Here is a 19414-nt window from a genome sequence, read left to right as displayed (position 1 = left end):
CTCTGCCCTGCCCCCTTTCCAGAACATTCTCCCTGGAAACAGAGGTGACGTACATGTCAGTCACCTACTCCTACACTAAACTACTCCCCTGCCCCCAGATCAAAGCAAACAGAAAAAAAGAAGACTTTCACTATGTCAACAAATGTAGTGTGGCGGTCCCATCCCTGTATATAAGTAAAAAAAGAGACCCCGTTGATGGGACTTTAATCAGACCACCAACACCACCAAATGTACGACTAAAACATATAATTTTATTTATAGGATACAAAATGATAAAAAGAGACACACAAGCAAATAATGTCTCCAATAAAATGTACAGCCAAAAAATACAAAATAAACTATATATACAAAGACCACTAATACTCTGATAGGTATCCCAAACCCGACGCGTTTCCAGTTTCTGTTACAAAACTTTCATCAGGGCTAGAGAGCAGGAGATAACAATATCGTGGTATTTCTACAATTGAGAGACAAAAGAGAGATATGAGGAAAAAAAGGGGGGGTGGAAGGGGGGTTTTCCCCCAGCACAAACTTTTTCGGCAACATATTTGCATAATACCCACCTTAACGGAAGCGCTCCTCCATGTAAGGTGGAAACGCATGTAAATGCCAAGGCCACTTAACCACAATAATGGGTCTATAACTGAAATAGTAGATCACAGCGCAGTCCTCCATAAATACTTTGAAATAAATGATGTAAAGTATACATCCACTGTCCCTGTGACAAAGAGAAAATATATGGGGAGCTGACTGCCAAATTGCCCCCCCAGATGGAAAGAAAGGTTAATATACACTTCCAAAGAAGTATTAAAGTGAAAACCCCTTTATAGATATTTACAAGGGTTAGAGTAGGATTAGATCTAGAAATGTGCGGATGTCTATATCCAGTGCAACTCAGAGTTATTGATTACTCCCACATGCACACAAGCCCGAAAAATAAAGAGTAAAATGATTGTGTGATGCTATAAAAATTATATACACAAATAGAGAAACAGGCACCAACTCTGCCTGTTGGCGCCTGTTAACCGACAGAAGCATGTTGCGGGATGTCGAACACCCCGTGACTGGGACCCCTCACGAGGCAACTCTGGTCCTGGAAACAAGAACAGACCACTCAGGCCTCACAAACTCCTCTACCCTGAACACGTGACCTCAACATCTTAAATACCCCTTCCCAGACTCCTCAGCAGGGCCCGGCACACCCACTGATTAGCTCCGAGAAGGTTGATAACCAAAACGTCCAACCAGGCCTGGTTCTGACTTGTCATGTGCACCTCACTGTTCACGTGACCAAGCAGAACTTCTAACACAGCCCAGCCAAACTGATGTCAAGATTAACCTACATAATTAACCCTCAGAACCCCACTACTGTTCTGAGGCAAAAACTAAATTTACACATGAATGACACTTTGTCCAAAATGTCAACCTCTACATGTAGGTACCATGGATATCTCCTAAACTTTCTCTGTTTAGGAGAAATAAATTATATCAGCATGTGCCAATGTCATCGGCACATGTGCACTGAAGAAACGGACCAAGCGTGCCATTTCTTCAGCTGATGTGTCATTACTGGCGGCTGGATCCGACCAATCACAGTGATACCTCCAGCTCCGGGAGACATGTTGCCGACCAGAGCAGTGTATTGGGACCGCTGCAGGGACTTAAATCTAAGGTAAGTATTTCATAATGCTATGCATACTAGCTCATTATGCCTTTGTCTTGCAGTTTTTTTTTTTTTTTTCTCATGGGTTTACAACCACTTTAACTGGCATCATAAGCAGTCCTTCCTTTTGATCTGCAGATGAATGAACAGAATAGAAACAAAAGTACCTGTGTTACTTATTATGTTTATATACACTCAGTCAGAAAAGTGTTTTTTTTTTTTTTACAGCAGCAGCGGCTAGAGCTGCTCTGTGTACACAGCAACTCCAACCTTGATTAATCAGAGCTGATAATTGCTGTGTAGTGAGGGGGGACTTGACAGCAGGGCAGAAGGACTAGAAATGCTACAAGTCCTGTGTACTATGATAACTTGTTTTGGGTGAGTGTAATGCCCCGTACACACGAGCGGACTTAAATCCGAAGGAGTTTCCGCCGGAGTTCCGCCGGAGTTCCGCCGGAGTTCCGACGCAACGGACTTGCCTACACACGATCCCACTAAAGTCCGCCCGTCTGGTCCGCGGTGACGTACACCAGGTCCGACGAGACTATAAAACGGAAGTTCAATACCAAGTGCGCCACCCTTTGGGCTCCTTCTGCTAATTTCGTGTTTATCTCGTGTTAGTAGAAGTTTGGTGAGAGACGATTCGCGGTTTTCAGACTCGTATTTTTCAGAACGTTTTTCACTGCTTTTCAGTTTGTGCTTGTGAGGTTTGTATCTGTTTTTTAGTGCGTGTAGTCAGTTCGTGTCTGTATTTTGCAGTGCGATCTAACTGCGCTCGCTGACTTTCAGCTCGCTCTTCACAGGCCTTGCTGTTCTTCAGTGACGTCTGTTAAGTTCGCTCTGACAATCCGACCGTTTTGAAGCCATGTTGCGTGTACGTACTCGTCGTTGAGTTCGTGCTTTGCTTGCGCTTGGTGTTGTAGTTCATTCTGCAACCCAAGAACAGTCCGTGGACGGGGTGTTGAGGAGTTCATGGACGAAGAATTGGTTGCTCCAGCGTGACCAGTTCTCGCACATGCCTTTGCTTCGTGAGATCCGGGAGAATAATCCTGATGATTTCAGGAATTATCTCCGGATGACGGACCCCGTTTTTCACCGTCTGCTGGCTTTGCTGACCCCTTATATCAGCAGGCAGGATACCTGCATGCGGCAAGCCATCACTCCGGAGCAGAGGCTCGTCGCCACGTTGCGCTACATGGCGACAGGGAGAAGCCTTCAGGACCTGAAGTTCTCGACAGGCATCTCCCCCCAGGCTCTGGGGATCATTATCCCAGAGACCTGTTCTGCCATTATACAGGTCCTGCAGGAGGACTATATTAAGGAAAGATTTAGCATTTAACATCACATTTTATTGTCTTTAATGTTTGCTAATGCCTTGTATTTCTTTCCTCAATCTCTAATTACCATGATTGCAATATGCTGTGAATGTCCCCTTTGTCCTCATGCATGCTGCAATCTTTTAATGCTCCTTTTTTGTTTTTCATGCATATTTGCCTTCATTAAACCTCACCAACATGCTATGGTAGGCCCATATCCACCTAGTCTAGTCACTTAAAATGTCTTTTGTCAGCTCCATTCTATTGCTTTATCCTAAAACCAAACATTTTAAAGATTATTCCAAATGGTCTGTGTCCCCTTAACTGAATCCCCCCCCCCCTTAATAGTATCCCAAATGGTCTGTGTGTCCTTTAACTGGATCCCCCCCCCCCACACACACACACACACTTAATATAATTCCAACGAGTCTGTGTGTCCTTAAATTAATGTTGAATTATATATTGTATTTTTAACACACTTCAACCCTGGAATGATTTTCCCCCCTTCCTGACCTTCATCACTTTTTTGGGTTATTTGGCAGTGCGTTGTTTGAATTGACAATTGTGCGTCCTTGTAACATGGCTCCTCCTAGTAAATTATCTTCATTTTATTAGCACAAAGAGATTTTGTATTTGGTTGTCTTTGATCACCTCTGCTTTTTTAGTTTTGGTGATTAACCACCAACAAACCCAAAATGCATTTTTCTAAATATGCATTTTTTTCTCTCTTTTCGCTCTAAAGAAAGATAGGCACAAAAATATATCACCATGATTTTTTTGGACATCATTTGATGCTGATACGTAGTCTTTTAGTAAACAAAAATGTGTTAAAATGAATCACAATTTAAGCGTTTCTTGATTGTTTTGGTTAAAAGTTCAATCGTTTCGTAAATATGGTCTATTTTGCTGGCATTTGTAAAATCTTGCCATTTTTGAAAATAGTAATGGCGTTGCTAACCGTTTTTTTTTTTTTTTTTTTTTTCTGGTGACTGCCACATTATGGCGGACACATTGGCCAATTTCCATACATTTTTGTGACCATTGTCATTAATACAGTGATCAATGCTGTCAAAAATTGTCTTGATTACTGTAAAAATGTCACATGCAGTGAAGGTGTTTTATTAAGCACAAGGGGGCCAAGGAATGGTTTAAAGTGTGTTCTGGGTGAGTGTTTTTCTTAACTGTCTGGGGGATGGGCTAGCAGTGACATGACCCTGATCACTGCTCCCAATGACAGGGAGCAGACGATCGGTGTCATGTGACTAGGCAGAAGCGTGAAATAAAGTTTGTGTTGTAATGTACAATGTTTAATGTGCAAAAGTACTTATTTTGTTTTTTTTCTGCTTTTTGCCTCCCCAGTTTCCTTCATCGCCACAGGAATGGCAGACTGTGGCATCCCATTTTGCCACCCGTTGGGACTTTCCTAACTGCGGTGGTGCGATAGATGGGAAGCACGTCCACATTGTGCCACCACCCCATTCGGGGTCATACTTTTTTAATTACAAGGGGTTTCACAGTATTGTGTTAATGGCGGTGGTGTCGGCACAGTATGAATTTCTATATGTGGACGTGGGGAAGAATGGCCGGATGTCGGATGGAGGAGTCTTCGCCCAGACGGAGTTCTACCGCCGTCTACAGACAGGTGGCCTGGGCTTGCCACCTGATTCGGAGAATGTGGAGGAACTACCCTTCGTATTCATTGCTGATGAGGCTTTTGCTCTTGACGACCACATCATGAGGCCATTCCCCCAAAGAGCCCTCACCCCGGAGAGGAGGGTTTTCAACTACCGGCTGGCCAGAGCGAGAAGAGTTGTGGAAAATGCATTTGGAATAATGGCCAGCCGGTTCCGTGTATTTCTGACTGCTCTAAACCTAGCGGAATACAAACTGAACTATGTCATACTTACGTGCTGCATTTTGCACAATTTTTTACACAAATACTCAAATACTTATTTATCCGGAATAATGCCGGAGGCTGGAGTTGGTCCAGAATCCATGACAGGCCTGGATACTGGCCGTACTGGCTTGGCTCCCCAAAGTGCACGTGAAGTTCGCGAAAGATATGTGACTTATTTTAACGGTAGGGGGGCCATTGCAATGCCACCCAATCTTTAATTTTTAAAAAGAGGAAAATAATAAAAGAACCTCAAATCTGAAATGTGTTTTCTTGCTTGCTTTTGGTTTGTGCTGTCTCCTATGTTATCCTAGTGCACTTGTAGTGCCAAGTGTATTTTCATTAAATTCAATAAGGCCCATTGTCACTGGATACACAAAATCCCTTTTCCCAAACTGGTATTAAGCATTGAAAGAATACGCCACACATTCTTGATTATTCAAAATTTTAATTTGGCCACATTCACATGTGCCATTGAATATTTAGGGATGTAAAATTTTTTTTGGGTTTATTTAACTTTCTTTGCCAAACATTTTTTTGTTTCCTTTTTTTTAAAATTTTTAAAAACATTTTTTTTTTTTTTTTGTGGTTTTTTTTTTCTATAAAAAATATGAAAAATGTATAACAACAATCAGCCACAATCATAAAAATTGGTGAAGTAACAATCTTTGAACTAAAACAAGGGAAATGAAGAACATGATCGATATTATGGAGAAACGGATTATATTCTCCCCAAAATATCGATCATGTTCTTCATTTCCAGCTGCATATTGTCAATCTGAGTCTTCATGAGATTCAGGCTAGTTCGCATGTCATCTAGTTCCCCATTCCAGCCCATTATCTGGCCAATCAGCCTTTGTGCGCTGTCACTGGAAAATGGGGCCCTTTTCACAAACAGAACATCACCTACAATAGATGGGAAACATTTGGTCAAAAATTATGCAGTCATACATGGATTTCAACAAGCTGGGGTGTCAGACACTCACCTGGTGGGGTGCCCATCTCCCCTACTTCCTCCACCTCTCCTTCCTCAACCTCTCCTTCCTCGACATCCTCGGGGGGGGGCACTGGTGCTTGGAAATGTGTCGCTTTCCACAACCACAACATCACCTAAAATAGATGTAAAAACATGTGTTTGGAAATATGCAGGTATACATCGATTACCTGAAGCTGTGGTGTCAGACACTCACCTGGTGGGGTGCCCATCTCCTCTCCTTCTTCCACCTCTCCTTCCTCCACATGCACATCCACGGGGGGGATGGGGCTAACCTCACATTCCTGCTGGCAAGGGTGGCGGTCCCTGGGATCCTGCTTTGTGAGGCTTTTCTGCCCTATGAGAAATTAACAAACAAAAAGGTATACTTTAGCACACAGATATTTAAGGCCAGAACTAGGAAGATGAAACCTTGATTAGAAGTGTTGTACAATTGTCGGTTTATGAAGAGATGCAAAATGTGAAGACATGATAAATCAATTCACTTTGCCCAAAAATCAAATAATTTGCTTTTTGTGCCAAGGTTCACACATGCCCAACCCCCCCCCCCCCCCCCCACCCAAGTATACCAGGGAACCCCGTGTGGCGTGTGGTTTACCCTAATAAATGTTCTCTGGTGTCCCACACCTTTGCTCATGAGTGCAGATGTGTTTTTACCCAGCTGCCAAGTGTCCTCTCCTTCAATTACACTGAATGTTCTTTTCTAGTCATTGTATTTTGAAACACATCTAAACCACAATGTCCTAATCATTTGTTGTGTCCTAAAAATTACACAGCCAAAAAATGCTGTTCAAACCCTGTATCATAAACGAGGTTTGCCACGAACAATTTACGAGGGTTTGTTAAAACGATACGATTCTTTTACTGTATACAACATGAAAGCAGCAATTTTTTACATTGTACAAAGGTAAAGCATATGGATCTGTATGCAATAATCATAAAATAGGAACACACGACAAGTACTTACTTTTTTTCAGAACTTTCTTGATCCTTCTGTATTGATCCGGCTCCCTCAATTTCAGGTCGGACCACCGTTTCCTCAATTGGTCTTTTGACCGTCGTACCCCAAAACGATTATGCAGGGTCTTAACTACTTTGGCCATGATTCTGGCCTTGCGCAAGTTCGGATGGGTGTATGGTCCATACTTGCCATCATAATCCTTACTTCGCAAGATTGCCACCATCTCCACCATCTCTTGAAATGCCATATTTGAGGCCTTAAATCTCCTCTTTCCGGATCGGGACGTTTGTGGCTCCGGGGATTCGTGACTACTGGAGTCGTTAAGATCAAGCACCTGTTGTGTTTCCGCCATGTCTCTCCTACTGCGCACCGTAGAGAAAAGGGGGCGGGAAATATTCTTGTAAAAGAACGTCATGGGCGGGCAACGCAGGCGTAGTTCTACGCGTACGCACTGGATCTTACGCCAAAATCACACGTCGTACGTACGGTAAGTGCGCAGAAAGGGCGGGAAAACAAGAACTTGACTAAAAGAACGTCAGGGGCGGGCAACGCAGGCGTAGTTCTACGCGTACGCACTGGATCTTACGCCAAAATGCACATGTCGTACGTACGTTAAGTGCGCAGAAAGGGGCGGGAAAACATGAACTTGACTAAAAGAACGTCAGGGGCGGGCAACGCAGGCGTAGTTCTACGCGTACGCACTGGATCTTACGACAAAATCACACGTCGTACGTACGGTAAGTGCGCAGAAAGGGCGGGAAAACAAGAACTTGACTAAAAGAACGTCAGGGGCGGGCAACGCAGGCGTAGTTCTACGCGTACGCACTGGATCTTACGACAAAATCACATGTCGTACGTACGGTAAGTGCGCAGAAAGGGCGGGAAAACAAGAACTTGACTAAAAGAACGTCAGGGGCGGGCAACGCAGGCGTAGTTCTACGCGTACGCACTGGATCTTACGACAAAATCACACGTCGTATGTACGGTAAGTGCGCAGAAAGGGCGGGAAAACAAGAACTTGACTAAAAGAACGTCAGGGGCGGGCAACGCAGGCGTAGTTCTACGCGTACGCACTGGATCTTACGACAAAATCACACGTCGTACGTACGGTAAGTGCGCAGAAAAGGCGGGAAAACAAGAACTTGACTAAAAGAACGTCAGGGGCGGGCAACGCAGGCGTAGTTCTACGCGTACGCACTGGATCTTACGCCAAAATGCACATGTCGTACGTACGTTAAGTGCGCAGAAAGGGGCGGGAAAACATGAACTTGACTAAAAGAACGTCAGGGGCGGGCAACGCAGGCGTAGTTCTACGCGTACGCACTGTATATAACGACAAAAATCACATGTCGTATGTTCGTTTGCGAAAATAGGAACAGAAGTTGGGAGCAAGCAAAACGAAGGTAAGTTTAAACCATTTCCCCAAATAAGTGGCAGATCCTGGAGTCTATCTTGGGCTAAGATTAGGAGAGTCTGAGCTAACATTATGTTTTTTGGCTTGTGTATTGTCTTTCAGAAAAATGAATCAAAAATTCAGGGATCCGGAATTTTTAAGTCTGTTTATCGACAAATATAAGGAGATGTCAAATCTGTGGCATGCCAAGCACAAGGATTATTTTAATAAACCAGTAAGGAGGGCAACACTGGAGAGATTTTTGACATTTGTGCAGACTTGGATCCCAGAGGCAGACGTGGACTTTGTGGAGAAGAAAATTCAAATATTGCAAAACATGTACCGAAAGGAAAAGAGGAAAATCGAACAATCCAAAACATCAGGAGCAGCACCAGGTGATGTGTATGTACCCAGGCTGTGGTACTTTGAAAAGCTACGGTTCCTGGACGACCGGTGTAAACCCAGGGAGTCGCTTTCTACTCTTCCCTCCACCCTTCCCTCCACCCTTCCCTGCAGCATTCCCTCCACCTCAGCAGAGGCTGATGAGCCTTCCATCCTGGAAGAAGCGGATGCACCCAGCTGGAGCCAGGTATTTTTTGAGCAAAAATAGTGATATTCATAATATTAATGATGTTAACTAGATGTTATTCGAATTTGTACGCTATTATTGATGTTAAAAAATAGTTAAAATTTGGACATATCAATTTACAGTAGTGGCCACAAATGTTTGTCACCAGCAGAAACAAGAAATAGTGGTGTCATAATGATACTCTTTTATATGTATTAACAGAATTTTGAAGTCAGGAGCTGAAAAATGTTTAGGATTGATGAACAAAAAACTAAAACAATGTCCCTTTTTTATACACAGGAGGAGCTCAGCCAGGAGGAAGGTGGGGAAAGTGGCAGGCAGGAGGAGGCCGTGCCCTCTGTCAGCCAGGAGGTGGCCGGGCCTAGTAGAAGCATGACAACATCACAAGTGCCTCCCCTCCGTCTTCCATCAAAAAGGGCAAAAAAAAATACGCTAGCACAGGAGGAATCCCTGCGCCTAATTAGAGAGGCTACTAATGTCTTAAACAGCCCCCCTGACGCAGAAGAGGCCTATGGCTGCTACATCGCCAGCCGTCTCCACCAATTAGAGATGGGCCAACGTCTCCACTGTGAAAGGCTCATTTTCTTGGCGTTACAGAAGGGGCTGAGTGGAGAATTATCGGCCAACAGCAATATTGTGGAGCAAGTTCCTCCTGTTCCTCCTCCTCCTCCTCCTCCTCCTGCCACGAGTACACCACCGGAGACACAGCCTCCCAGGAAGGCTACAGGGAAGTCTGCAGGGAAGGGTGCAGTGAAGGGTGGAGCGAAGAGAAGAAGGTGATGACCTGGCTTCACTCTGGTCCGACCAAAAAGACACAGCCTGTTGTACCACAGCCTGGGGACATATATACCATCTGATGCTGCTCTTGATGTCTGGGATTCTGGGACCATATTGGATTTCGTAATATTTGAGTTTTCTTTTACACAGAGTTTCACGTTTGCCCTGGGGCCAAAACGCTACACAAATGTCACAATTTTCTCCAGTGTTGCCTTCATTTTTTTGTTTGTTCAACCAGAATAAATGGATATTTTTTTTTGAAAATATAATTGCCTATGTGTTTTTTGGTCAAATACCTTTCTATAAAAGACAATGTGAAATTAACAAGGGACACTAACCTCCTTGAGGTTATAAACAAAATAAAAATGTTATTGTGGTAACTTGTCACCAGAATAAAAATAAAAAGGTTATTGTGGTAATGAAAAAAAAATAAAAAAAGTTTTTGGTGTTAACTTGACGGAACAATTAAATATGGAGATCACAATAAAACAAAAATGGTAAAGAATTCTACCAAAAATATGTTTGAAAAAAATTAGTCAACACCATTTTTTATTTATTTATTTATTTATTTTTTGGAGTAATTTTTTCATCAAGATTTTTTTGGGAATTCTTGAACATTTATTTTCTTGTGATCTCCATATTTAATTATTCGGTCAAGTTACCAACTTTTTTTTTTTTTTTTTTTTACTTGACAGAATAATTAAATATGGAGATCACAATAAAAAAAATGGTAAAGAATTCTACCAAAAATATGGAGGCCAAAAATTAGTCAACACCATTTTTTATTTATTTATTTATTTTTTTTTGGAGTAATTTTTTCATCAAGATTTTTTTGGGAATTCTTGAACATTTTTTTTCTTGTGATCTCCATATTTAATTATTCGGTCAAGTTACCAATTTTTTTTTTTTTTTTTACTTGACAGAATAATTAAATATGGAGATCACAATAAAAAAAATGGTAAAGAATTCTACCAAAAATATGGAGGCCAAAAATTAGTCAACACCATTTTTTATTTATTTTTTTTTTATTTTTTTGGAGTAATTTTTTCATCAAGATTTTTTTGGGAATTCTTGAACATTTTTTTTCTTGTGATCTCCATATTTAATTATTTGGTCAAGTTACCAATTTTTTTTTTTTACTTGACAGAATAATTAAATATGGAGATCACAATAAAAAAAATGGTAAAGAATTCTACCAAAAATATGGAGGAAAAAAAGTAATCAAAAAAAAAAACAAAAAAAAAAAAATATATTGAGATGGGGCTTTAAAATAAAAACAAGATCATCCATGAGATGAGGAGAAATAAAACAGAAATGTGTTTGGTGAGAACTCTGTGAGTGAATATGAGCAGCAAAGCAACTTTGTTCTTCTAGCATTATAAATAAAGACTTCGTTCTTCTAGCATTAGAAAGAAGATGCGCTACATTTAAACGAGCACAGAATTTGCAGCATGACGAATGTGCTACTTCCAATACGAACTGGAGTTTTACAAGACCGAGCACTTCCGTCTCGTACTTGCTTCAGAGCATGCGTCGTTTTAGGACTGTCGGAACAGCATACAGACGAGCGGACTTCTACATCAGAACTGGGTCCGGCGGAGTTCCGTCGGGAAAATTTGAAGCATGCTTCATTTCTAAAGTCCGTCAGACTTTGGCGAATCAAAAGTCCGTTGCAGCCCACACACGATCGAATAGTCTGACGGACTCGGTCCGTCGGAGTTTGGATGTCGAAAAGTCCGCTCGTGTGTACGGGGCATAACAAGTCCCAAGTCTTGAACTAGTTAAACATAACTACACCACACTTTTCAAACCTTCATTGGAATAGGCTACAATTTCTGAGGGAGAGAGTAAGCTGATTTTTCACAAATTGAATGTAAAAAAAATCGACAGATTTGCTGCTGAGCTGCTAATACTATTCTGTCTGGCCACTTCCTCGGAGGGAGAAAGCAAATAGATTGCAACTAGAAATAAGCAATTATTCTCTTGCTTTTGTAAGGATGAATTAAGACGGTGCATGATAACAGTTTAGCACCACAGGCTGCTATATGTCATGCATACAACAAGCATATTGCATCTTCCAAAAAAACAAATGGGCTTTTTTCTTTCCGGACAGAAGAAAAAAATATTATAAATAATTGCAACACAGTTTTATAACCTTTAGAACAGGCTGATAATGTTGGAGTAGATAGCAGGCAGATTGAATTTGGGAAAAAAAATCATTTTATTTTTATTTGAAATGTAAAACAGAAAAATGTAAGTGATTTTAAGTACAATTTTTTGGATAGACTGCTATTTTTGAATGAGAAAGCAGGCATATACTATATGATTAAAAAACAAACATATTTTATAGAAAAACACTATATGAAAATCATATGGATTAGCTAAAATGAACCTCTTCCATTTTAATGAGAGGTAATCTTGGAGACAGGGAGTAGTCTTAGTTCAGAAAAAAGAAAAGAAAGTATTTTTTTTAAGATACCACATATTTGTACATGTTCTCTAAAAGGAGAACATTTATTTTATTACAGCACCTATAATTTAATAGTTAGTTAGTAATAGTTAAGTTATTATTAGTTAATTATTATTTCAGATTTTCAAATTTTCGGGTTATCAAATTTTTGGATTGTTGTTTTTCTCAGATTTTTGTTCTTTTGAATTTTTGTTCTTATTTTTGGATTTTCAGTTTTTCGATTTTCCAAATTTCCGAAATTTTGAATTTTGGAATTCTTGAATTTTTAATTTCCAAAAATGTGTTAAACAGGTTTTTGTTAAATGGATATTTCTGAATTAACTAATTCATAAAAAATTGTTAAAAAGCTAATTCGGAACTAAACAGATTGCACATGTTTAGCTGTAATTGCGGCGAAAGGTGGTTCTACAAAGTATTGACCCAGGGGGGCTGAATACACATGCACATCACACTTTTCAGATATTTATTTGTAAAAAATTTGGAAAACCATTTATCCTTTTCCTTCCACTTAACAATTATGTGCAACTTTGTGTTGGTCTATCACATAAAATCCCCAAAACATACATTTACGCTTTTGGTTGTGGAAAATGTCAAGGGGTATGAATACTTTTTCAAGGCACTGTATGTAAACAACCAGCTACAAATGTGCACAATCCAGTATCCTTTCTGGCTGCCAGTTACCCAGGGGGGCATGAAAGGTATATATACCATCCCTGCCTATACTTGCTGGACCACATATTTTGGGTGAACCCTCCTGTTGACATTGAAACATTACTTTCAAGGTGAAGGTGGAGGACAGGGTTGGCCTTACAGCCAAATAAAAGGTGTCTGTAAATCTGCCACTGTGCTACAGCACAGATGCCAGGTTCATGAAAAGGAGCTGAATCCACCAGCTGATATTTTTGTGAACTAAACTGAACCACAATAATATGCGGTGCTTCACTGCAAACAAATTACCAGTTTAGTAGTGTCACCAACAACTTCTCACTGCTGTTGCTACTGCTGACCCTGTCAAAAACAAAATTGTAGAAACCTCAATAATATCAAATGCAAAAAAAATAAACCCGAAAGACAAAAAAGTTAAATAACTATTGTTACTAAACTCACAACAGTAAAATCAGCCTTCTCAGGATCTTCTTTTGATCCTGTTTTCTCTGATCCTCCCTTCTTTTACTGTCTCCAATCCATCTGATGATAGTATAGAGCCTTGGAGGCGCTCTGCCCATGCTCAGTTTGGTGTGTATTGCTAGAGAGTTTTTTTTTTTCTTGGGAGGGTGCATTGGATTGGCACAGTGTCAATCAGCACTGTCCAGACAGTGTCAGGGGTCTTGCAGACTCAAAGGACAGTTAGAGCAGAATGAAAACTCCTTTAACCAGACACTGATAGAAGTCACAAGCCTGCTATATACTGCTGATGAGAAAAGGTATTTAGCCATTTATATTTACTAAAATAATTGCATTGTCATGTTCTGTGCACTGTGTGAGACCAGATATAGTGAACGTAGGGTCCTAAGTTTAGTAACACTTTAACCTTAAAACACTCCAAGAAAAAGAAAAACCTTTTTAAATACAGAAAATAGTAAATGCTAAAGAGAAATGAAGAGAATAAAAATAAGGATCCCCAAAAAAACAAATAAATAAAAAGGAGAGCAACAACACAGCAAGCAGCCTTTCAATTGTTCCAAGTGTGGGAAAGGTTTCAAGTTGAAGTGGTGCCTTGCTGCATAACAGATTTTCACAGCAATAAGAAGTCATCATATAATTCTTCTCACTGTGAGAAATGCTTCACCCTGTACAGGGTCCTGGAAGAAGAACTAGCACAATGTCCACACAGAGGAGAAACCATTTCTGTGGCAGGAGTAGAGAAAGTGACTTATACTGAAGTTCACAATGAGGGTTCATAAGAGGATTGTTCAGACAGAGAAGAGCACTTTTCTTTGTTCTATGAGCAAGAAACACTGCCCATTAGGGATGAGCTTTATGTTCAGGCCGAACATGAGTTTGACTGAAACATTGGCTGTACGCCCATTCATCGAAAACCGAACATTATGGGGCGTTCGCGCCAAATTCAAGGGCCATGTAATGCCCCATAATGCACTGCGGGAACATTGCTGTATAATGATTGGCCAAAGCATGCACCATGACCTTCATGCTTTGGCCAATCCCAGCGCCCTCAGCTAAGAGAGACATAATTGGCCAAAGGCAGGGTGCCTTTGGCCAATCATGGCTCAGGGGGACTAAATCCATGCCCCACACTATATAAGGCTGCCTTCACGTTGGCCCTGTGTAGTGTGTTGTTGTCGTGTACGGCGAGAGTGTCATTTAGATTGAGCAGGCAGGCAGGTTATTCAGTTAGCTGCAGTGTATTATATATATATATATATATATATATATATATATATATATATATATATATATATATATATATATTGGACAGGGCGGTCAGCAGTAAGGTGCATATTACCGCTCACTCATTGTCCAGCAGGCATGGACAGGGGTGTTATCTTTCTTTTATGGTGCACTGGGTAACTCTGCTGGCAGCTGGGAAGGATGCAGGACAGGGTTCAGTATTGTTGGAGCTTGATCCACCACCACGCCTCCAAAATGCTAGTAGTGGTGATTCTGCCACAGCTCTCTCCTCCACCCCCTCCTCTTATTCTGCCTCTATGGCCTCTATCTCTGCAGATTTGTCCTCTGAACCAGCAGTGATCCGTAGGCATTCAAGGGGTTACGCAAGCACTCAGGCAAAAAGATATCATGCAGTGCTTGAGTTGGTCTGCTTAGGGGACAGGAGCCACACTGGGGCAGAGACTGGCATCTCTGCAGGGGCAGGCTCAGAGGTGGTGGACACCACACCAGCTTCAGCCAGGAATGGTTGTATGCGACAATGGCACCAACCTCCTCTCCGCCCTTCAACAGGGACACTTTACCCAAGGTCATGTCCTGAATTTGGTGGTGCAGCAGTTCTTGAGCAGGTACCCATGCTTACAGGATCTCCTGAGACAGGCCAGGAAAGTCTGTGGTCATTTCCACCGATCATATAATGCCAGTGCTCTGCTGGCTGACATTCAAAGAGGATGGCACCTGCCCAAGAACCACCTCATTTTTGACATGCCCACCAGGTGGAACTTAATGTTGGCAATGCTGCAGCAGCTGCACATGCAGCAGAGGACCAGCAATGAGTACCTGTGTGAGTATGGCACCAGGACATAGTCAGGGGAGCTTGGCTTTTTTTTCGCCATGACAGTGGCTAATGATCAAGGATGCATGCACTGTCCTGTCACGATTTGAGGAGGCCACAAGGATGTTGAGCAGTGACAGTGCATGCACCAGTGATATTGTCTCTCTTGTCTTCCTGTTGGATCACACACTTCATGAAATAATGGACAGGGCACTTGAGGCAGAACAGCGGGAGGAAGAGGAGGACTTCCTTACCTCTCAAGGCCCCCTTTTATCCAGATAGTATTCCTGCGGGCCCGCCGATCACACAGGAAGAAGAAGAAGAGGAGGAGGATTGTGTTAGCATGGAAGTGGAGGATAACACTCACCATCAGCAGCAGTCTTCAAGGGATCGTTTTCAGTCCCCAGAAACCCATGGAGTTGTGCATGGCTGGGAGGAGGTGGTTGAGGATCATGTGATCCTTAGTGACCCAGAGGACTCAGGTTCGAAAGCCTCTGCAAACCTACGCTGCATGGCCTCCCTGATTCTGCAAACCTTAGGATTTGTCATATCAAGGAGAGGGATCATTACTGGCTGGCAACCCTTCTTGATCCAGGTTACAAGGGTAAGCTTGCAGAACTTATCCAGCCTTCACAGAGGGAGCAGAGGATGAAACATCTTCAGGAGGCCTTGCAGAAAGGATTGTGCAATGCGTTTACAGAGCCTGGAAGGTTACAATTTCCTGGTGCTGGACAACGTGTTGCTGAGGCTTCGTTTAGTCACAGAAAGAGCGGTGGAGAAGGTGGCCAGCACCAGTCCTCAGCACCAAGGTCTGATCAGTTCTAGCAACCATCACCAGCATCTCAGTTACATGGAGCAGGAATATCTAGGGGCAAGATCAGACTTGGAGACCTTTACAACAGAACATCTACTGGGTTACTGGTTCTTGAGGATGGACCACTGGCCAGAGTTTGCTCAATATGCAATTGAGCTACTGGCCTGTCCTGCATCCAGCATTCTTTCTGAACGCACATTCAGTGCTGCTGGAGGCTTTGTAACTGATCACAGAGTGTGTCTGTCCACAGCCTCTGTTGATCGGCTCACATATGTGTGACTATCCTATTATGCTGAGTGACTCTTCTATTCCTCCTCAATCTTCATGATGATAGCTCCTAAGAATATTTTTGGTTCTGGGCACCACCACCACTGCCTAAGTCCCAATTTTTCTGCTCCTGTTTAACAGGCGTGTAATTACATTTTTTTATCAAATATTTAACAGCAGGGCTCATTCCTGCATTTAACAAGAGTATTTGTGAGGCTTTACAGTGTCATGCCACCACCACCACCGCACACTATCAAGCATCCCTCTTTGCCCTGTTTATGAGGTCCATCCATTTTTTTGATGAGAAAGAAGAGGTTGTAATTTTTATCCCAAATACACCCAGAGATGATCAGCTAACAGTGCAATCGCCCTGGGCACACCCCATGTGGGGACACTCTTTTTGTTGTAACCTTACAGCAGTAAGGTAAGGGGACATCTATTCACCTAAATAAACGTAAAGGAAAGGAATATCACACTTCCCCCCTTCTCTCTGTTGGGATATCATTTGGGAGCACCAGCACTTTATTGGAAATTTTCCAAGTCAATCGAAGGACTATAAAATAACTTTATGCTGCTTACACAGACACTTACATCCCTACTTCGTGGATTTTTGCACATTGTTTGCAGTGTTTGCACGTTTATTGGCACTTGCACTTTATATATTTTATTATCACAATGCAGCACTTTATATAGTATTAGTTTATATGAATTTTTGAGCCGTATATGAAATTATTCCTGGTTGGTAATTTCTTTTTGATTACATAGATTTATATTTATTGCATTTTTGCACTTTTTGCACTAATATCAGTCTACTTATATAGATAGGTAGTGAATGGTATAATACTCTAATGATTTTTTTTACTTCTGTGTTTATTGAATTTGAATAAGCCTCAGTTCTGACACATTATCTTTTCCCCTTACAAACTTCCCCTTCCCCTCTCCCCCCCCCCCTTTTCCTTTTTCTTCCCTTTATTCCCTCTAGCTTCTTCTGTTTTTCTCATCCCCTTTCCTTCCTTTTTTTCTGAGCAGCACTATTTCAAATTATAGTTTTTCTTTTGGATTTGAATAACTCTTTCCAGTGCATGCAGCAATATCCTCCCCTATCCACCTAACTGGCTAGTGCAGAGATATCTCTATTTGAACCCTATGTTATTCAAAAAGCTTAAAAATAGATTTTTTGGCTGGAGCTACACTTTAAAAATGTACCTGTTCCAAATTACAAACAGATTCAACTTAAGAACAAACCTACAGTCCCTATCTTGTTTGTAACCCGGGGACCACCTGTATACTGCTGTCCAGGGTATATATATACCTTTTTTTGTAATTTGGGTGCGGGGGGTGGGGGCATGCTGTTTTTCTCAATGATTTTCATCTATATTGCTGGGACCTGACATTACATTGCAGTCGCAACCAGTTTTAAATGATGTTTATTCCTTTAGAAATGTAATTTTTTGCAGGGACTGTTCTAAACTCGGGAAAAATGCTCCACTTTACAGGCATACTATAGTCAGCCCCCAGGCACGATATATAATATTTCACTTTTATTGTTTCACTTTAAGCATTATTAAAATCACTGCTCCTGAAAAAAACAGACATTTTAAAACTTTCTTTGCATTGGAACATGTCTCCTGGGGCAGGACCCGGGTCCCCAAATACTTTTTATGACAATAACTTGCATATTAGCCTTTAAAATTCACACTTTTGATTTTTCATGTTCGAGTCTCATAAACTTTAACAGTGCTTGCACAAATATTTTGTCTGGTCGCATGTTCTGGCGTAAACTGAACCGGGGGGGGGGGGGGGGAGGGGGTGTTCGGCTCATCCCTACTGCCCATGTAGGTCATGCACACTGAATAGTAGACATTCACATGCACATATTGTGGAAGTACCACAAACAGTTGATATAGTTGCTATAGCTTCAAAGACACAAAAAGTTCCACATGAGAGAATGGTCTTTCATGGGTATGGAGTGTGGTAATTGGTTTATCACAAAGCCTAAACTTATCAGTTAAAAGCAGGTCCACGTGGGACTGCAGCTGTTCTGATGTGAAGAGTGCGGGAAAATTTCCCTAAACACATCATGTAGGCCAAAGTATTTCCTTGTCTACAGTGTGGGAAGTATTTCATTCAGCAGTCACCCCTTGTCCCACACCAATGAGTTCATACCATAGAGACATCTTTTCTATTTTCGGGGGAGAGGAAAAGCTTCCTACACCACTTGTATCTAGCATCACACATGAGTTGGAGAGGGCATTTTCATGTGCTGAGCATGGGAAGAGTTTTGAGTTCAAGGCTTATATTGAGAAACCCCAGAAACTATACGCTGCAGAATTCAGGAAACTGAAGAAATAAACTGGAAAGTTCAGCAATCTAGATACGCATGCTGCAGATTACAGTGATTAGAAATTGCAGCTTGATCCTGTCTGACTTCACCCTGCTAATAGGCTGATGCAAATGAAGGCAAAGCTATCTCGTGGGTCAAAGGGAAAGATAGGGATGAAGGAAAGCCTGACAATACAATGACTGCACACATGAGAGCAAAATCATGAGCGTTGCAGTGGCACAGGTGACAGATTTGTCCCCATCCCTTAGACTCATGCCTTCTAATAGGAATTCAAAATGTGTGACTATCAGCTGCAAAAGACGTGAGTGCTCGGTGTAGTACTCTGCAATGCTATACCCGCTCAGGTTTACAGTTTAATCCTTAAAATTAATCCTATAAGTGGCTGCAATTTTTTGCCTCAACAACAGAAGAAATTAGTCTTCATAACATAACCAGATGAAAATAATTAGCTAAAAAGGCGACTTGATTCTTAAAGGATTTTATTTCATGCGTTTCAGTTTTCAATTAAAAGGTTTGCAATGAAAAACAAACACTGAACTTCTGTTCATTAACGAGTCATTCATCACAATTAGAAAACAATGTTTAACTTCTATAGGTTTGCTTTTTCTAGCATTCGTCTTTCAATTTCTTCTGCCTTTGTAATCTATAGCTGATTTATTAAACCACTTATATAGCTTACTTTTATTGACTGAAAACCTGCTACACTCAGCAAAGAAAAATAAGCAATTATATTCTATCAAGGATTAAACAG

At 41.4% G+C, this 19414-nt stretch overlaps 1 protein-coding gene across 1 annotated transcript; it reads left to right on the top strand.

The window, feature by feature from the left end:
* Positions 1-8096: 8096 nt before the first annotated feature.
* On the top strand, positions 8097-9693 carry LOC143976115 (uncharacterized). The gene is made up of 2 exons (XM_077478574.1): positions 8097-8810; positions 9090-9693. Exons 1-2 carry the CDS (start codon positions 8349-8351, stop codon positions 9588-9590), a joined length of 963 nt encoding a protein of 320 aa, XP_077334700.1. The 5' UTR covers positions 8097-8348; the 3' UTR covers positions 9591-9693.
* The last annotated feature ends 9721 nt before the right edge of the window (positions 9694-19414 follow it).

The sequence above is a fragment of the Lithobates pipiens genome, unplaced genomic scaffold, assembly GCF_037356315.1.
Source record: "Lithobates pipiens isolate NorthernLeopardFrog02 unplaced genomic scaffold, aLitPip1_a1.2 Scaffold_13, whole genome shotgun sequence".
Lineage (NCBI taxonomy): Eukaryota > Metazoa > Chordata > Amphibia > Anura > Ranidae > Lithobates > Lithobates pipiens.
This window is presented reverse-complemented; position numbering and strand designations above follow the sequence as displayed.